We start from the raw sequence: 20,626 nt of genomic DNA, 5'->3' as shown, positions 1-20,626 counted from the left end.
AGCAGGTACACGTAACAGCAGTTGATGAAGGTGGTAGGTGATGGTGCAGTGACCGATTTCGTACAAAAAAGTTAAACGCCTTATAACTTTCGTGACTTACTCGAAATTTGGCATGACAACGTGCAGTTGGGGTGTTTCCATGTGCTTGTTGACTTATGCGGGAGGTGATGGGATCAGGCATGTAATTCGTGCCTCTGGACAATAGGTTTAACACAAATCTACATATAATGTTGCTCGTATCGGTGATAACAGCTGTTGCTCTATTTATCATCAGGGATGACACAGCCCTACAAGAACGTTATTTTTAACCTGTTTCTATGCCTTAATAAGATATCGAATCTTGTTCTTGGCAATGGAACGTATACCGAAATTGGAATATCACAACAAAACAGTTACAATCATGCGGCAAATTACTTCATTTTAAGAATCTGATACAAAGTATTGCGTGAAATGGTTACTAGAAACTGTTGGGAAGTCATTGTACAACACATCGGCACTGAGAATGTTACGCACAAGTTGACAAACATGTGACATTTTTACCACAACATGTGGTAAAATCCCATTATCAGGTGCTATAAAACAAGGAAACAAGTCAGTTCATAGCAATACTACACGTACTGACACCCATTTAAAAATATTGAAATCGCCCTGTAGTAAAACTTTGAGCTTCTGTACCATTATGCGCGTCAAAAGAAAAAAAAACCGGCAGCAAATATCTATCGTAAAACTTAAAACTTCTGGTAGAACATCTCGTTGCAGTGCTTTACACTCAAGAGACAGCTGTAAAGTAAAGGCAGTCGTTTTCACCTACCCAAGGTAGAACTTTCTTGCAATGCACATGTCACAGCCTCCTTGACCATACTATCATAAAATCTACAAATATTATGTGTCAGGTCATAAAGTATTATAAAAACCAATAGTATACACACGTTTCAACGTGTGCATCCATATAGTACAACGAACAGAGAACGTTAAACCTAACGCCGCTAATTCGAATATGTTGTCCTATCATAAAACCTATGAATTTTTTAGGACTTGACGTACAGTGTTCTGGCGTAATCACAAGCGCCGGAACGAAGAAGAACGCAAGAGAAGAGAAGGCGGTGAAACGACGTCAGCCAATAACCCACTGACTAGGGCCGCGCCACGACAGGAGAGACCTCAGCAAGAAGTGAATACAAATGCCGTTCCTGCCAGCCTCGGACGGACGTTAGTGGACAGGATTCGCAAAGTATTAGCACAGCCTAGCAGAGAGTGCTACGATATCAGATTGTAGTGATCCATATCCATTGCTTGTTTGAACATCGTGTATAGCAAGGAGTCGGATCTATGTTGCATGCCGCCCATCGCTTGCGACACCATTGTGCATTCATGTTAAATATGGTCAACCTGCTTTATTGAAATAAAACTACTAATTTTATTTGCTTGAATTGTTGTATAACATTCCGAGAACGCAGCATCCTTTAGGCACCCTATACGCGACGAGTGGGCAGTCCCATCATGAACTACTTTTAGAGGGCCGCGCGGGATTAGCCGAGCGGTCTCCGGCGCTACGGTCATGGACTGTGCGGCGGAGGTTCGATTCCTCCCTCGGGCATGGGTGTGTTTGTCCTTAGGATAATTTAGGTTAAGTAGTGTGTAAGCTTGGGGACTGATGACCTTAGCAGTTAAGTCCCATAAGATTTCACACACATTTGAACATTTTTTTGAACTTTTAGCGGGTAGATTGGTATGTCGGATTGGCTGATGTCATTTAATGTCCATCCCACCTGTCTGACCTGGTTTGAGCCTCATCCAAGTGTCTGTGAGTGTCAGAGCAGCGTGGTTGAATACATGTTTGCAGAATGCACCGGTATGATCCTTCTGAATGGCGAAGCTCACTGTAATGGAAGAGCTGCTCCGTTGCCTTTATCAAGATCGTTCTCCAGAACATCGAACTCTGTCGCGTAGCCTTATCGCCACAATTACGCAGTGACTTCGAGAAAGGGCATCTTCATCATCAGCTGGCGTGCTCCAGGGAGACGCAGCACATCTGAAATGGAACAGGCCATCGAGTACATGAGCAATTTCTTTACCTATTAATGTAACTGTAAAACAAGAGATGTACTGGGCCACATCTAATCAGTTAGCTGTAAGAGTGGTCGCGTTACCAATCTGTTTTCAAATGGTTATAACACGGAAACGGTAAGTTCCGGACGTGGGTTCCGATTCAAAATACACACATAAAAAACAGTTTTGAATCACCTCGGTTCCGAGAGTTCCGGAACCTGTACAGAAAATTGGAATAGAGATCAACATAAACATCATTTCCGCCATTTTCATTGCTCATGAAAACCACACACTGCATGTAGTACCACCATACAGCGAGACTTTCATAGGTGGTGGTCCAGATTTTTGTACACACCGGTACCTCTAATACCCGTAGCACGTCCTCTTGCACTGATGCATGCCTGTATTCGTCGTGGCATATTATCCACAAGTTCATCAAAGCACTGTTGGTCCACATTGTCCCCTCCCTCAATGGCGATTCGGCGTAGATCCCTCAGAGTGCTTTGTGAGTCACGTCGTCCATAAACAGCCCTCTTCAATCTATCCCAGGCATGTTCGATAGGGTTCATGTCTGGAGAACATGCTGACCAGCGTAGTCGAGCGATGTCGTTATCGTCAAGGAGGTCATTCACAAGATGTGCACGATGGGGGCGCGAATTGTCGTCCATGAAGACGTCAATAAGCTGCCGATATGGTTGCACTATCGGTCGGAGGATGGCATTCACGTTTCGTACCTTCCATGACCACCAGCGGCGTAAGCCGGCCCCACATAATGCCACCCCAAAACAGCAGGGAATCTCCACCATGCTGCGCTCGCTGGACAGTGTGTCTAAGGCGTTCAGCTTGAGTGGGTTGCCTCCAAACACGTCTCCGACGATTGACTGGTTGAACGCATATGCGACACTCTTCGGTGAAGAGAAGGTGATGCCAATACTGCGCTGTCCATTCGGCATGTTGTTGGTCCAATCTGTACCGCGCTGCATGGAGTCGTGGTTGCAAAGATGGACCTCGCAATGGACGTCGGGAGTGAAGTTGCGCATCAGGCAGCCTATTGCTCACAACTTGAGTTGTAACACGACGTCCTGTGGCTGCACGACAACCATTATTCAACATCGTGGCATTGTTGTCAGAGTTCCTCCGAGCCATAATCCGCAGGTAGCGGTCATCCATTGCATTAGTAGCCCTTGGGCGGCCTGAGCGCGGCATGTCATCGACAGTTCCTGTCTCTCTGTATCTGCTCCATGTCAGAAAACATCGCTTTGGTTCACTCCGAGACGCCTGGACAGCTCCCTTGTTGAGAGTCCTTTCTGGCACAAAGTAACAATGCGGACGGGATCGAACCGCGGTATTGACCGTCTAGGCATGGTTGAACTACAGACAACACGAGTCATGTACCTCCTTCCTGGTGGAATGACTGAAACTGATCGGCTGTCGGAACTCCTCCGTCTAACAGGCGCTACTCATGCATGGTTGTTTACATCTTTGCGCGGGTTTAGCGACATCTCTGAACAGTCAGAGGGACTGTGTCTGTGATACAATATCCACAGTCAACGTATATCTTCAGGAGTTCTGGGAACCGGGGTGATGCAAAACTTTTCTGATGTGTGTATAATCTACTCACTCCCCTCTACAAGTCCAAAAGGTTTTAACGGGAATTTCCGAACACCCTGTGTAACTTTCATAAATTTTATAACAGACAGTTGGATCGATAGGGGGGGGGGGGGTTGTCATATGCGTTGCGGGAAAGTACTGTATTTGTACGTGAAAGCGGCGGCCTTTAGTTCACAACTGTGCCTCCACAGTTTTATGTTTGACGATGCATGTTCAGTGCCGAGTTATTACTTTTGGCAGTGCCTAATGGGATAGAAACTTTAAGGTATGTTATAATATATGTACATCTAGTATTGTGACATACTGAGATGTTTCCTTGTTTTATAACACCTGACAATGGGATTTTACCACATGTTGTGTTAACCGTATCACAAGTTTCACAACTTGTGTGTAACATTCTCAGTACCGATCTCCTATTAACACCAATGCTTCGATGCCTCCTGCGCGACCTCGTGTGGCGAGCTAAACGAAAGGTTACTGAACTGGCGGCTACGTCCGCCTCCGGCAGAGAGGGAGACCCACCTGGAAGAGGTAGGCGTCGCCGAAGGCGGTGCTGAGGCAGAAGACGTGGTCGCGCTTGGGGTGCTCCGGGATGGGCTGCATGATGGCGCCGTCGACGATGATGAGGTGCTTGGGCGCCGCCTCGACGCTGCGGCCCTCCCGCGAGTCGCACGGGTAGAAGAGCAGCGTGGTGCCCTTCAGGCACACCCAGTAGCCCTTCCAGCCGCGCTTGCGCGCCAGCTCGATCTGGTGCTTCTTCCGCAGCAGCCACTTCTTCACGCTCAGGAACCTGCACCGCACACACACACAAGTACTTGAGTGCACGAATTCGCTAACCCTCAATTCTCAACAAACTACTTCTTATGAAAATACACCATGTATACAAGAATCTTGACAAAAATACACGCACTCTATATATTCTGCTTACAAGGGAACCTCCCCATCGCACCCACCTCAGATTTAGTTATAACTTGGCACAGTGGATAGGCCTTGATAAACTGAACACAGATCAAGTGAGAAAACAGGAAGAAGTTGTGTGGAACTGTGAAAAAATAAGCAAAATATACAAACTGAGTAGTCCATGGGCTACATAGGCAACATGAAGGAGAACGTGAGCTCAGGAGCGCCGTGGTCCCGTGGTAGCGTCAGCAGCTGCAGAAGGAGAGGTCCTTGGTTCAAGTCTTCCCACGAGTGAAAATTTTACTTTCTTTATTTTTGCATAGTTATTATCTGTCCGTTCGTTCATTGACGTCTCTGTTCACTGTAATAAGTTAAGTGTCTGTGTTTTGCGACCGCATCGCAAAACCGTGTGATTAGTAGACGAAAGGACGTGCCTCTCCAATCGGAACCGAAAACATTTGATCGCAAGGTCATAGGTCAACCGATTCCTCCACAGGAAAACACATCTGATATATTCTATACGACACTGATGACGGCATGTGCGTCACATGACAGGAATATGTTGTCGACCCACCTAACTTGTACACTTGGCGAATGGGTAAAAAGATTCTTCTACCTTGCCCGATTTATGTTTTCTTGTGGATGTGATAATCACTCCCAAAAAAGTGATGAAAACATAAGAGTTTGTCACATAAACTGAAAATAAAAAAATTAAAGTTTTTACTCGATGGAAGATTTGAACCATGGACCTTTCGTTCCGCAGCTGCTCACGTTACCACGAGACCACGGCGCTGCTGCGGTCCCAGTGTCCTTGATGTTGCCTACCTTCCCATGAACTACTCAGTTTGTATATGTTGCTTATTTTTTCACAGTTCCACACAACTTCTTCCTGTTTTCTCGATTGATCTGTGTTCAGTTTTTCAAGGCCTATCCACTGTGCCAACTTATAACTAAATCTGAGGGGGGTGCGATGGGGAGGTTCCCTTGTTAGTAACGTTGTTAGGAAGATCCTTGTCACGCATAGTTCTCGAAGAATGCCGTATTGATTATACCGAATTAGCAGGTGTGCCACAGCAGTGATGAGCTTGTAATGCGGTGGTGCATCAGTTCGGAGCGTCTTTCCTTAACTTAAACAAACACGGAGCAGTGTAGCGGCTGTTAATTTTGTCGACTGGACATCTGAATTTTAAACAATTTTAATAAACATTTTTGGAACAGTGATAAATTTTTAAAAAATTTTCTTTCAAAAATTCAGTCTTGATCACACCACGTATGCTTCAGGAACATAGATGACCGGTTTAGTTTGTATCACATGACCATCATCAGACCCATGGCAACCTTCGAAGACGGTAGGTGGAGCTCTCTGTGATGTCAGACAGTTGACATCACAGCAGCTGAGAAGAGTGCTCCACCCACCATCTTCGAAGGTTGCCATGGGTCTGATGATGGTCATGTGATACAATCTAAACCGGCCATCTATGTTCCTGAAGCATACGTGGCGTGATCAAGACTGAATTTTTGAAAGAAAAATACCTGAATCTTAACTCCGCGGGCTCGCGGGCAAGCAGTATCACTATTGAAACTTCCTGGCAGATTAAAACTGTGTGTCGGACCGAGACTCGAACTCGGGACCTTTGCCTTTCGCGGGCAAGTGCTCTACCAATTGAGCTACCGAAGCACGATTCACGCCCGGTCCTCACAGCTTTAATTCTGCCAGTATCTCGCCTCCTACCTTCCAAACTTTACAGAAGCGCAGGAGAGCTTCTGTAAAGTTTGGAAGGTAGGAGACGAGATACTGGCAGAAGTAAAACTGTGAGGACCGGGCGTGAGAAGTGCTTCGGTAGCTCAGTTGGTAGAGCACTTGCCCGCGAAAGGCAAAGGTCCCGAGTTCGAGTCTCGGTCGGGCACACAGTTCTAATCTGCCAGGAAGTTTCATATCAGCGCACACTCCGTTGCAGAGTGAAAATCTCATTCTGGACTATCACCATTACGTGTAAGCCTACGCACCCCAGGTGGAGCAATATTCGAAGAGCGAGCTAAATTCGACAGAAGGCGCCCACGCCGCGGTAACTTACAAAAAAAACTAATACACCTACCTAATATAGTGTAGGGCCCCCGAGAGCACGCAGAAGTGCCCCAATACGATGAAGTATGAACTCGACTAATGTCTGAAGGGAACTGACAACATGAATCTTGCAGGGCTCTTCAAAAGCCCGTAAGAGTACGACGGGGTGGAAATCTCTTCTGAACAGCACGTTGCAAGACAGCCCAGATATGCTCAATAATGTTCATGTCTGGGGAGGTTGATGGTCAGCGGAAGTATTTAAGCTCAGAAGAGCGTTCTTGAAGCTACTCTGTAGAAATTCTGGACGTGTGGAATCTCTGTCTGACCATGATGTAATCTAACTGAAATCTTCCATTATCACCCGGCCGTTTCCAAGTATAGCTTCGCCTCTTGTGGTTCTTGAACAGAGTATTCGCTATTACTAGCTGAAACTTGTTACAGAACTCACTTAGACTTCCACTATGTCATTATAAAGTGGTCCTAATGTATAAAAGTCATCTAGCCCCAGTTGCAGTCTATCAAACGACTTCGTGCGAGGGGGGGGGAGGAATAATTATTAACCGAACAATTGAAAAAGATGTCCTAATCTACTCGTTAAAAAATATAATCGTATGTTAAAGCTTTAACACTACAATGGAAGTATCACAGTTAAGGGTTTCACGACCGGATGTCATAGTTACTGATGAGTCTTTTGGGTCGTATGGCCGTGGTCCTGGAAAGTTTTCGGTTCCCCACGTTTCGTCCAGAGCTGTGCCGGTCGAAACGCCAGGAACCGAAAACTTTCTAGGACCACGGCCATACGACGCCGAAGAAACATCAGCAACAAGTATTACACTTAGAAACTGAGTATACGAGATCTGTTCAAAAAATTCCGGAAAATTCGTAATTTCGCGCTCATGTTGTGTTGGAGCGAAATGAGGTTGGCATCGCTGCAGACACCTTTGTTTAATGTTTAACAGCCGGAAGTTTCATTGTTGTATATCTGTTAGTTATTGTTTAGTGCTATATTTGGTAGAACGTTGTGTCGTACAGTTTCCGAATTTCGAGATTGCATAGTTAGAAGAGCAAATCATCTGCATTGAATTTTGCGTGAACCTCAAGAAAATTTTTACAGAGACACACAAAATGATGCAGGAAGCCTACGGTAATGAGCGCTCAAAGCGTACTTGGTTTTACGACTCGTTCACACGATTAAAAATGGCCGGACTTAAGGTGAAGATGACCCTCATTGAGGACACCTTTCCACGTCTACCGAAGCTCATGTCAGCAACGTCTACGAAATTGTACTTACTAATAGAAAAATGACTGTCCGAGAGATTTGTAGGAGAAAGAAACGTTTCAGTTGGATCATGTGATAAAATCCTGACGCAGAATCTTGGAATGCCTCGTGTTGCCGCCAAGTTCGTCCCAGCACTCATGAGTCAAGACTCAAGACTAGAGAGACCTTCGCCTCACAATCTGTGAAGAGCCTATGGATCGCGCAAATGAAAACGAGATGTTCCTTAAGAAAATTATAGCTGATGATGAGATGTGGATGTCGGTTATGGTGCTGAGACGTTGAAAGGACGAAGATTTGCAACGACAGACGAGATAAAAGAAAATTCGCAGAAGGGGCTCCGCGCGATTCAGCAAGAGGCGTACCGAGAATGCTTCCGGAAGTGGAAACGTCGTTGGGAGTGGTGTATTAGTTGTTTAAGAGAGTATTTCGAAGGGGACCATGCACAATAAATAAAAGGTAATCGTAGAAAAATTTTGTGGACGAAGTTCCAGAATATCCGTATACCACTGTATATGCCGGCAAAATTATATCTTTGTACGACAATTAGGTCAGGGAATATGACGTCATTATATCTACATCGATACTCTGCACAACACATTCAACTGCCTGGCAGAGGGTTCGTTCCAATCTCGTATAGTGCCGGAAAGAATTAAAACCTGTATCTTTACGCACGAGCTCTGATTTCCCTTATTTTATCGTGGTGATAGTAGGTCGGTGTCAACAAAATATTTTCGCATTCGGAGGAGAACGTTGGTGATTGGAATTTCGTGAGAAGATTCCGTCGCAACGAAATACGCCTTTCTTTTAATGATTTCCAGCCCAAATCCTGTATCATATCTGTGACACTCTCTCTCCCATATTTCGCGACACTACAAAACGTGCTGCCTTTCTTTGAACTTTTTCCGTGTACTCCGTCAGTCCTATCTGGTAATGATCCCACTCCGCGCAGCAGTATTCTAAAAGAGGACGGACAAGCGTAGTGTAGGCAGTCTCCTTAGTAGGTCTGTTACATTTTATAGGTGTCCTGCCAATAAAACGCAGTCTTTCGTTAGCCTTCCCCAGAACATTTTCTATGTGTCCCTTCCAGTTTAAGTTGTTCGTAATTGTAATACCTAGGTATTTAGTTGAATTTACGGTTTTTAGATTAGACTGATTTATCGTGTAACCGAAGTTTAACGAGTTCCTTTTAGCACTCATGCGGATGACCTCACACTTTCCGTTATTTAGGGTCAACTGCCACTTTTCGCACCATTCCGATATTTCTTCTAAATCGTTTTGCAGTTTGTTTTCATCTTCTGATGACTTTATTAGATAAACGACAGTGTCATCTGCAAACAACCGAAGACGGCTGCTCAGATTGTCTCCCAAATCGTTTATATAGATAAGGAACAGCAAAGGGCCTATAACACTACCTTGGGGAACGCCAGAAACCACTTCTGTTTTACTCGATGACTTTTCACCAATTACTACAAACTGTGACCTCTCTGACAGGAAATCACAAATACAGTCACATAACTGAGATGATATTCCATAAGCACGCAATTTCACTACGAGCCGCTTGTGTGTCAAAAGCCTACCGGAAATCCAGACATACGGAATCGATCTGAAATCCCTTGTCAATAGCACTCAACACTTCATGTGAATAAAGAGCTAGTTGTGTTTCACAGGAACGATGTTTCCTAAACGCATGTTGACTGTGTGTCAATAGACCGTTTCCTTCGAGGTAATTCATAATGTTGGAACACAATGTATGTTCTAAAATCCTGTTGCATATCGACGTTAACGATATGTGCCTGTAATTTAGTGGATTACTCCTACTGCCTTTCTTGAACATTGGTGTGACCTGTGCAACTTTCCAGTCTTTGGCTACGGATCTTTCGTCGAGCGAACGGTTGTATATGATTATTAAGAATGGAGCTAATGCATCAGCATACTCCGAAAAGAGCCTAATTGGTATGCAATCTGAACCAGAAGACTTGCTTTTATCAAATGATTCAAGTTGCGTCACTACTCTGAGGATATTTACTTCTCATGTTGGCCGAAGTTCTCGATGCAAATTCTGAAATATTTACTTCGTCTTCTTTTGTGAAGGCATTTCGGAAGGCTGTGTTTAGTAACTGTGTTTTGGCAGCACTGTCTTCGATAGTATCTCCATTGCTGTTGCGCAGATAAGCCATTGATTATTTCTTGCCGCTAACATACTTCACATACGACCAGAATCTCTTTGGATTTGCTGCCAGTTTTCGAGACAAAGTTTCGTTGTGGAAACTGTTACAGGCATCTCGCATTGAAGTCCGCGGTAAATTTCGAGCTTCTGTAAAAGACCGCCAATATTGGTGATTTTGCGTCTGTTTAAATTTGGCGTGTTTGTTTAGTTGTTTTTGCAACAGTGTTCTCACCCGTTTTGTGTACCAGGGAGGATCAGCTGCGTGCCAGCCGATGTGGCCGTGCGGTTCTAGGCGCTTCTGTCTGGAACCGCGTTGCCGCTACGGTCGCAGGTTCGAATCCTTCCTCGGACATGGATGTGTGTGATGTCCTTAGGTTAGTTAGGTTTAAGTAGTTCTAAGTTCTAGGGGACTTTTTTTTTGTTTTAGGGCGCAAAACTGCTATGGTCATTAGCGCCCTTTCCGTGACTTAGGAAACAGTAAAAACCGAAAATGGAAACCAGCAGCAACGGGAACGAAACTCAAAAAATGGGAGAAACTAAAAGCAGAAGGAAGGCTTAAAAATCCACTACAGAAAGGGGTTGGTTGTCCCCAAAAAAAGCTTCAAATGACTGACGTCATTTCACTGGCACTAATAAACTCGAGAACGCCATCGGCCGAGCGCGTGTCATCTGCTAAAATTGACGATATATCAGGCGACAGCTGTAGACGGGCGCGTAACGGAGTAAAATAGGGGCACTCAATTAAAAGGTGTCTTACCGTCAACAGCTGAGAGCAGTGGGGACAGAGTGGGGGAGGATCGCCGCTTAAAAGATGTCGATGGCTAAAAAGACAGTGCCCTATCCGGAGTCTAGTTAAAATTACCTCCTCCTGACGACGCGTTCAGGAGGAAGAGGTTCAAGCACAGGGAAGAGCTTCCACGTCCCGCAATTTATTATGGGGAAGTGTCGACCAATGTGCGTGCCATAAAAGAACAACACGACGACATAAAACGCTCCGTAGATCGGCGAAGGGAATCGATTGAATAGCTGACCGAAGAAGAGAGACTGCAGCCTTGGCCGCTATATCGGCCGCCTCATTTCTACAGATACCAACGTCGTGTCCCGGGAGCCAGAGGAACGCCACCGAGACGCCCACCAGGTGGAGCAAGCGCAGACAGTCCTGAATCCGGTGGACCAGAGGATGGACAGGGTAAAGAGCTTGGAGACTGAGGAGAGAGCTGAGAGAATCTGAACAGATAACATACTGTATCCGCTGATGGCGGCGGATGTAGTGGACAGCCTGGAGAATAGCGTAAAGCTCCGCAGTATAAACCGAACACTGGTCGGGAAGCCGAAATTGATTTGGGGTGTCGCCAACAATATAGGCACTCCCTACACCTAACGATGTTTTCGAGCCATCAGTGTAAATAAATGTGGCTTCCTTCATTTGTGCACATAGAGCAGCAAATGCCCGACGATAAACAAGTGAAGGGGTACCATCCTTGGGAAATTGACAAAGGTCACGGAGCAGGCAGATCCGGGGATGGAGCCAAGGCGGTGCTGTACCCCAAGTTGTCAAGAAGGTTTTAGGAAAGCGGAAGGAAAGACAATGGAACACTTGACGGAAGCGGACTCCCGGAGGGAGTAGGGAGGAGGGGCGGCCTGCATACCCTACATCAAAGGAGGCGTCGAAAAAAATGTCATGGGCTGGATTAGCAGGCATGGAAGACAGATGGCTAGCATAACGACCCAGAAGGACTGCTCGCCGATTGGACAGCGGAGGTTCAGCAGTCTCAGCATAAAGGCTTTCCACAGGGCTCGTGTAAAAAGCTCCAGACACTAAACGTAATCCACGGTGGTGGATAGAGTCGAGACGACGAAGAATAGACGGCCGAGCAGAGGAGTAAACTATGCTTCCATAGTCCAATTTTGAGCGCACTAAGGCGCGATAGAGGCGGAGAAGGACCACTCGGTCCGCTCCCCAGGAGGTACCATTCAAGACACGGAGGGTGTTGAGGGATCGCAGACAGCGAGTCGAAAGATGGGAAACGTGGGAGGACCAGCACAGTTTTCTGTCAAACATAAGACCCAAGAATTTAGGGACGTCCGAAAACGGAAGGTTGGCAGGTCCTAGATGTAAGGAGGGTGGAAGAAACTCCTTACGTCGCCAAAAATTAACACAAGCGGTCTTACTGGGAGAAAAACGGAAGCCGGTGTCAATGCTCCAAGAGTTGAGGCGATCGAGACAGCCTTGAAGACGTCGTTCAAGAAGGCTGGTACGTTGAGAGCTGTAGTAGATCGCAAAATCGTCCACAAAGAGGGAGCCCGAGACATCAGGAAGGAGACAATCCATAATTGGATTTATGGCAATGGCAAACAGTACAACACTCAGCACGGAGCCCTGTGGTACCCCGTTTTCTTGGGAGAAAGTACGGGAGAGAGTACTGTTCACCCGCACTCTAAATGTGCGCTCTGCCATAAATTCGCGAAGAAAAAAGGTTCAGCCGACCTCGAAAGCCCCAAAAGAACAGTGTGCGGAGGATGACTGTCCTCCAACAGGTATCGTATGCTCTCTCCAGATCAAAAAAATATTGCTACTGTTTGGCGTTTCCGGAGAAACTTGTTCATGATATAAGTGGAGAGAGCAACAAGATGGTCAACTGCAGAACGATGCTTTCGGAATCCGCATTGGGCAGGTGTTAAAAGACTGCGGGACTCCAGCCACCAAGCTAAACGGCAATTCACCATACGCTCCAAAACTTTACATACACTACTCGTAAGAGAAATGGGGCGATAGCTAGAGGGGAGATGTTTTTTGTCCTTTCCAGGTTTCGGAACAGGAACGACGATAGCTTCCCGCCATCGTCTGGGAAAAGTACTGTCGGTTCAAATTCGATTATAAAGGCGAAGGAGGTAACGCAGACTATGGGTTGATAAATGCAGCAACATTTGGATGTGGATACCATCCGGCCCTGGGGCAGAGGAGCGAGAAGAAGAGAGTGCATGTTGGAGTTCCCACATGGAGAAAACAGTATTACAGCTTTCGCGATTTTGAGAGAAGAAAGCAAGAGGTTGCACTTCCGCTGCACGTTTCTTCGGGAGAAACGCTGACGGGTAATTTGAAGAGCTCGAAATCCCAGCAAAGTGTTGACCCAATGAGTTAGAAATTGCGGCGTGGTCCACTAATGTATCATGCGCGACAGTGAGCCCAGAGACTGGGGAGAAACTAGGCGCGCCTGATAACCGTCGAATCCGACTCCAAACTTCCGAGGAGGGAGTGAAGGTGTTAAATGAGCTAATAAAGAATTTCCAGCTTGCCTTCTTGCTATCGCGGATGACGCGACGGCATCGCGCACGGAACTGCTTATAGCGGATACAGTTGGCCAAAATAGGATGGTGGCGGAAAACACGAAGATCACGTCGCCGCTCACGTATTGCGTCACGGCATGCCTCGTTCCACCAAGGAACTGGGGGGTGCCGGGGCAATTCGGAGGTGCGTGGTATTGAACGTTCCGCAGCTGTAAGAATAACGTCTGTAATATGTGTGACCTCATCGTCGACGCTAGGAAAGTGACGGTCATCGAATGTCGCTAGAGACGAAAAAAGTGTCCAATAAGCCTGGGCAAACCTCCAGCGTCGCGGGTGCATATATGGCAGTTGAGGCTGCAGTCGAAGGACACATGGAAAGTGGTCACTCGAGTGTGTATCATCAAGGGCGAACCATTCGAAGTGCCGAGCTAGCGGAACAGTACCGACCGAAAGGTCCAGATGAGAGAAATTTGTCGTGGAGGCAGACAAAAATGTAGGGACCCCAGTGTTGAGGCAAACTAGATCCGCTTAGTGGAAGACGTCTAGCAATAGTGAGCCATGTGGACAAATATGTGGAGATCCCCAAAGCGGGTGGTAGGCATTGAAGTCCCCAACCAGCAAATAGGGGGGTGGAAGCTGACCAAGAAGATGAAGGAGATCATCTCGTGCCATTGGTGTGGACAATGGAATGTATACAGTACAAAGAGAAAAGTATATCCAAAAAGGGAAAGACGGACAGCGACAGCTTGGAAGGAAGTGTTTAAGGGGATTGGGTGATAATGAAGAGTATCATGGAGAAGAATCATGAGTCCTCCATGTGCTGGAGTGCCTTCAAATCGGACGGACTGAAAATGGGGGAGAACAAAGCAGTCATGGGGACGCAGCTTTGTTTCCTGAAGACAGAAGATGACTGGCGAGTAGGATCGTAAAAGGATCGACAATTCATCCCGGTTGGCTCGAAGGCCGCGGATATCCCAATGGATAATGGACATAGGGTGAACAGAAAATGGAGGAATGTGACCAAGGTTGCCGTCAACTCAGCGACTGCTCAGAGCTTGCGACCGACAGCATGGAATGGCATTCAGCCGAAGGCAGAAGATCCTGATCCATAGGCTGTTCAGGAGCAGCTCCTGCCACCAGCGATCGGCCGGTTGATTGGCCGCCAGCAGTGCGCCTCGGCGACACAGAAGACGGCCGAGGGCGATTTCCGACAGGTCGTGCTGTAGATGAGACACGCCCTGGCGGAGAAGGAGATGAACTGGGTTTCTTATTAGCCTTCTTGGAAACATGATGTTTAGATGAAGGAGGAACCGATGGTTGTGAAGTTGGGGTACGTAAAAAATCTTCACGAGTATGCTCTTTTTTCGAAGTCTTGGTGTCTGACTTTTAAGCTCGAGATTTATCAGAACCCGATGAAGGGTGAGCCATAGAGTGGGCGGGCGAAAGTGGTGAGGTTGAACGGGCGATCTTTGCGCTGGCCGATCTGACGACCGTGGTACTAAAGGTGAGGTCGCAAGTCTGCGTGGCCGCATCCTTTGTTGGCCGAGGAGAAGCAAGGACAGTGCTGTATTTTCCTGTCTGAGGCACGGTGGGCTGTCGACTGGCGAATAATTTTCGAGCAGCAAAGGTCGATACCTATTCCTTCACTCTGATTTCCTGAATGAGCGTTTCGTCTTTAAAAATGGGGCAGTCTCGAGAGGAAGCAGCGTGGTCACCCATACAGTTGATGCAACGAGAGGATGGAGGTGGACAAGCACCCTCATGGGCATCCTTGCCACACATAACACATTTGGCCATATTGGAACAAAACTGGCTGGTGTGATTGAACCGCTGACACCGATAGCAACGTGTAGGGTTTGGGACGTAAGGGCAAACGGAAATTATCTCATAGCCTGCTTTGATTTTCAATGGGAGTTGAACTTAGTCAAATGTCAAGAAGACAGTGCGGGTTGGAATGATGTTCATATCAACCCTTTTCATAACTCTATGAACAGCCGTTATGTCCTGGTCAGAGAGGTAGTGCTGAATTTCCTCGTCAGACAATCCGTCGAGGGAGCGTGTATAAACGACTCCATGTGAGAAATTTAAAGTGCGGTGTGCTTCAACTCGGACAGGGAAGGTGTGGAGCAGTGAAGTACGCAGCAATTTTTGTGCCTGGAGGGCACTGACTGTTTCTAACAACAAGGTGCCATTCCGTAATCTGGAACAAGACTTTACAGGACCTGCAATTGCGTCGACACCTTCCTGAATAATGAAAGGGTTGACTGTGGAGAAGTCGTGACCTTCGTCCGAGAAACAACAAGGAACTGTGGCAACGATGGAAGAACTGTCTGTGGCTGGGACTCAGTGAACTTACGTTTGTGAGCAGACATAGTGGAAGATGAGGAAACCATTGCGGAAGAATCCCCCATGATTACCGGCGACTCTGATGGCGCGCTCCTCCCTTGTGGGGGCCCTCTCTGAGGGCACTCCCGCCTTAGGTAATTGTTCACACCTCAGATCACACCTCCCGACAAACGGACGGAGGTACCAATCGGCACTTTCGGAAGGTATCAGCACGGGTAATCACCCCTCCCTGGGCCTGGCCGTTACCAGGGAGTACGTACGTGTCCTACCTGTCTACCCGGGGCGGGGAATTACGCGTTACCCCGTCACCGGCTACGCACAGAAATGCGTGGGTCGGCCTTCAGACACGCACAGGGAGGAAGAAAGAGAAAGGGAAAAACAAAGAAAGGGAAAGGAAAGAAGAGAGGTCTCAAACGCCGCGGCGGAGAAAAGGGTAAAGAGAAGAGGTAAGGAAAAGAGAAGAACAAAGGAAGGATGAAGACATACAAGCAGAGAAGGCGAAGAATGCGTTACATTTATGAGCGTCCGTCTCCGGACGTAGGCACAAACCATACTCCCAGAGGGGGAGAAAGGGAAGGAAAGAGCCAGGTGAGAAGAGGGGGGGGGGCAAGATGGGGGATAGGGAAGGATGCGGAAAAGGAAGGTATGCAGCCCGGAAAGGAAGGAGGGCCACATTAGCTCGGAGTCCCGTGCTCGCTACGAACGTATCCACAAAAGAGTTGTGGACCCCCTGGGGGGAATTTCTAGGGGACTGATGACCACAGATGTTAAGTCCCATAGTGGTCAGAGCCATTTGAACCATTTGATCAGCTCCATCGTTTGTTAATTTATTTGGTATAAATCTCTCAATTGCTGCCGATACTATTTCTTTGAATTTAAAACACATCTGGTCTACACTTATATTATTAATTTGGAATGAGTGGAGATTGTCTCTCAGGAAGGTGTCAAATGAATTTTTATCTGCTTTTTAAAATAGGTATATTTTTCGCTTATTTGTCGAGGATTTGGGGATAACAATATTCAACACTGACAATGAGATGAGTGGAATACTGCAGTGTTTCTCAAGCATAAAGAAGCTACATGCTTAACGTCAAGTATTTAACAAGTACGTTCATTTGTTACGTTGTTTAAAGAATGGAGGGTGGGGGTTATTTGATAATTAGAGCTCATCCGCCGCTATATTGCTTAAGTGAGCTGAAAGTGGAGGCAATGCAGGGATGAATATGTATCCCGGCGCAGATTCCACGAGCAGGAAGCCGGAGGAACTGATTGTCAGTTGTGAAATTTAGCCGCGGTGGAAAAAAAAAAAAAACAGAAGTTGTGCAACAGCACAGCGTAATTGCGTGCAAGTGAGTTTTCAGGGCGGCGATCAATCGCGCGCCCCTGATTGTAACAATAAATCCGTGTCGGCCGGCGTGCGGTCAACCGCGCAACGCAACTTCGGTTGGTTTGCGGTGGCGCTACTCACACGGCGTGCAAACAACGGGTTTTAAACCCTCGCAGCCGGGTCCGGTTGCGGTCTGCAGTTGCTGCTACGCCGCCGCCCTGGTATCGGCTTCAACAGGCGCGACTCGAATTTTTCGCTGTCCGTCGTGAATAACGCGAGAAGCCTCATAAAGTCTGTAATACTGACACGCGAATATTAATTGCGTCATTCTGTGTGCACGGTTCGGTGAAATTGGTGGCTTCGTCAATACAATAGCTGTGATACAATGGTATTTCAAATAAATGTGACACATGATGGCTAAAATTCTTCTGGGTATTGTATCGCGTCATTGTGTAAACTACTTTAATCGTAAAGTATAAAACGACGCCTAAAATATGACGTGACTTATGAACCAAATTAGGGTTCTTGTAATTTTAAGCGTGTCTTGTACACCTGGTTCTCTGTAGCTTTTCAATGTGTAATATTAATAATCATGTATCTTACGTAAGCTGCTTTTTGATGCTACTTCATGTCATCGGATTACGTTTGGGAGTTTGTTCGTCATCGGCGGTGCCTTATATCTTCTACTTTTTAGTGTATGCCAAAAATGATATTTCGTAATCATCGTATAATAATATCTACATCTACATCCATACTCCGCAAGCCACCTGACGGTGTGTGGCGGAGGGTACCTTGAGTACCTCTATCGGTTCTCCCTTCTATTCCAGTCTCGTTTTGTTCGTGGAAAGAAGGATTGTCGGTATGCTTCTGTGTGGGCTCTAATCTCTCTGATTTTATCCTCATGGTCTCTTCGCGAGATATACGTAGGAGGGAGCAATATACTGCTTGACTCTTCGGTGAGGGTATGTTCTCGAAACTTCAACAAAAGCCCGTACCGAGCTACTGAGCGTTTCTCCTGCAGAGTCTTCCACTGGAGTTCATCTATCATCTCCGTAACGCTTTCGCGATTACTAAATGATCCTGTAACGAAGCGCGCTGCTCTCCGTTGGATCTTCTCTATCTCTTCTATCAACCCTATCTGGTACGGATCCCACACTGCTGAGGAGTATTCAAGCAGTGGGCGAACAAGCGTACTGTAACCTACTTCCTTTGTTTCCGGATTGCATTTCATTAGGATTCTTCCAATGAATCTCAGTCTGGCATCTGCTTTACCGACGATCAACTTTATATGATCATTCCATTTTAAATCACTCCTAATGCGTACTCCCAGATAATTTATGGAATTAACTGCTTCCAGTTGCTGACCTGCTATATTGTTGCTAAATGATAAGGGATCTATCTTTCTATGTATTCGCAGCACATTACACTTGTCTACATTGAGATTCAATTGCCATTCGCTGCACCATGCGTCAATTCGCTGCAGATCCTCCTGCATTCCAGTACAATTTTCCATTGTTACAACCTCTCGATATACCACAGCATCATCCGCAAAAAGCCTCAGTGAACTTCCGATGTCATCCACAAGGTCATTTATGTATATTGTGAATAGCAACGGTCCTACGACACTCCCCTGCGGCACACCTGAAATCACTCTTACTTCGAAAGACTTCTCTCCATTGAGAATGACATGCTGCGTTCTGTTATCTAGGAACTCTTCAATCCAATCACACAATTGGGCTGATAGTCCATATGCTCTTACTTTGTTCATCAAACGACTGTGGGGAACTGTATCGAACGCCTTGCGAAAGTCAAGAAACACGGCATATACCTGGGAACCCGTGTCTATGGCCCTCTGAGTCTCGTGGACGAATAACGCGAGCTGGGTGTCACACGATCGTCTTTTTCGAAACTCATGCTGATTCCTACAGAGTAGATTTCTAGTCTCCAGAAAAGTCATTATACTCGAACATAATACGTGTTCCAAAATTCTACAACTGATCGACGTTAGAGATATAGGTCTATAGTTCTGCACATCTGTTGGACGTCCCTTCTTGAAAACGGGGATGACCTGTGCCCTTTTCCAATCCTTTGGAACGCTACGCTCTTCTAGAGACCTATGGTACACCGCTGCAAGAAGGGGGGCAAGTTCCTTCGCGTACTCTGTGTAAAATCGATATATATATATATATATATATATATATACAAGAACATTTTTACGAGGATATTTACTTGTCAGTGGAAATTTCTCGTAAAATTTTTTATGTTGATTGCATATATTTGTATATATATATGCATATATAAATGAAAGGTGAAGATTAGAAACACGCTAAAACAGAAATCACTATGAACGTTCAAAGTGCCATTATTCCCAAACTGCATCTTCAGTGCTATTGTGTTCTCGGTACTGTGTTGCATGCCCCTAAACTTTTTCCATGCGTCAAATCATGGAGAATATTTTTCAAAGGTTCGTTACTAGATGGCGCACCGTCTTCGCGCCAAGCAGTGCTTCGCTATTGGGCATACAACAGAGCACCGAGAACACAAAAGCACTGGAAACGCAAGTTTCATACGTCAACGTCTCCACAATTTAGCCTGTGATGGTTTGCGGAGACAACAGAAAAGTTTTTGGCGAGTGGACACAGCTTTTTGATCTGCAACTGAGATTTTACAAATACAGAGAAACGAAGAAAGATATGCATTGCATTTGTACCGCAAGCTACACACAAGCCTTACTTATTCTATATAATTCCAAGTCATACAACTGACGTCTGATGTTACATATGCTGTTGAAACATTGTTGTCAATGCAGGCGTATATAACATCTCCAAATACAGTATGATCAATGTGTCTCACATTGTCCCATCAGAACAGCTGTATAAAAATTCTTACTGTGAAACAAAAGAATGAATAAATTTCAATATATTCAAAAGAGGAAAGACCATGGCATTTGTATGTCATGCCGTACTTTATCTGAAAGACTAGCCATGCGTATCAGTCAAAAAACAGAAATACCTGTTCAAGGTGTTGCCATTTCTTCCTCAGCACCACAAGGAATTTTATAGTAAACTTTGCACTATATGAACCCAAGAATGGAATTGTGTAAGAAACAGAAATACTTTTTTGAGTTTAATTATGTTGCTCTTTTCTAAGAAAATGAAAAGAAATGTGAAATCGTTTTCGTTGACTTCTATTCCTGTAGTTAAAAACAGGTGCATTTGTATGTCATGCCGTACTTTATCTGAAAGACTAGCCATGCGCATCAGTCACAAAACAGGAATACCTGTTCAAGGTATTAATGACATTTGAAATATAAACTTTCTTACTGTTACTTAGAAACAATCAGTTTCCTGGTACAACACTTAGAACAGTCTTAACAAATTATTTATTTCCTTATTTGTCACAGTACTTTTTGTAGCATAATTCTGTGGTCTGAGAATACGTTATCAATTTTCTGAATAAAAATAGGTTATGTAGAAAGAGAGATACATCGTTTTATGATTCTCCTAACTAATGTGAGATCTGCCACTTCGAACTTTTCTATTTCAACTCTTGATATGATTATTACGAAATACTCTCTTTGGCATCCGCTAAAAG

At 45.7% G+C, this 20,626-nt stretch overlaps 1 protein-coding gene across 1 annotated transcript in view; it reads right to left on the bottom strand.

The window, feature by feature from the left end:
• Positions 1-20,626, bottom strand: part of LOC126203093 (protein still life, isoforms C/SIF type 2) — a 582,152-nt gene that overhangs the window by 215,718 nt on the left and 345,808 nt on the right. Inside the window, exon 2 of the mRNA XM_049937336.1 lies at positions 4,183-4,450. Coding sequence (XP_049793293.1) covers positions 4,183-4,450 — 268 coding nt within the window. The remainder of the gene's footprint in view (positions 1-4,182; positions 4,451-20,626) is intronic.

Source organism: Schistocerca nitens, chromosome 9 (genome assembly GCF_023898315.1).
Source record: "Schistocerca nitens isolate TAMUIC-IGC-003100 chromosome 9, iqSchNite1.1, whole genome shotgun sequence".
NCBI classification, from domain to species: domain Eukaryota; kingdom Metazoa; phylum Arthropoda; class Insecta; order Orthoptera; family Acrididae; genus Schistocerca; species Schistocerca nitens.
The sequence above is the reverse complement of the archived record's forward strand: the minus strand, read 5'-3'. Positions and strand labels throughout refer to the sequence as shown.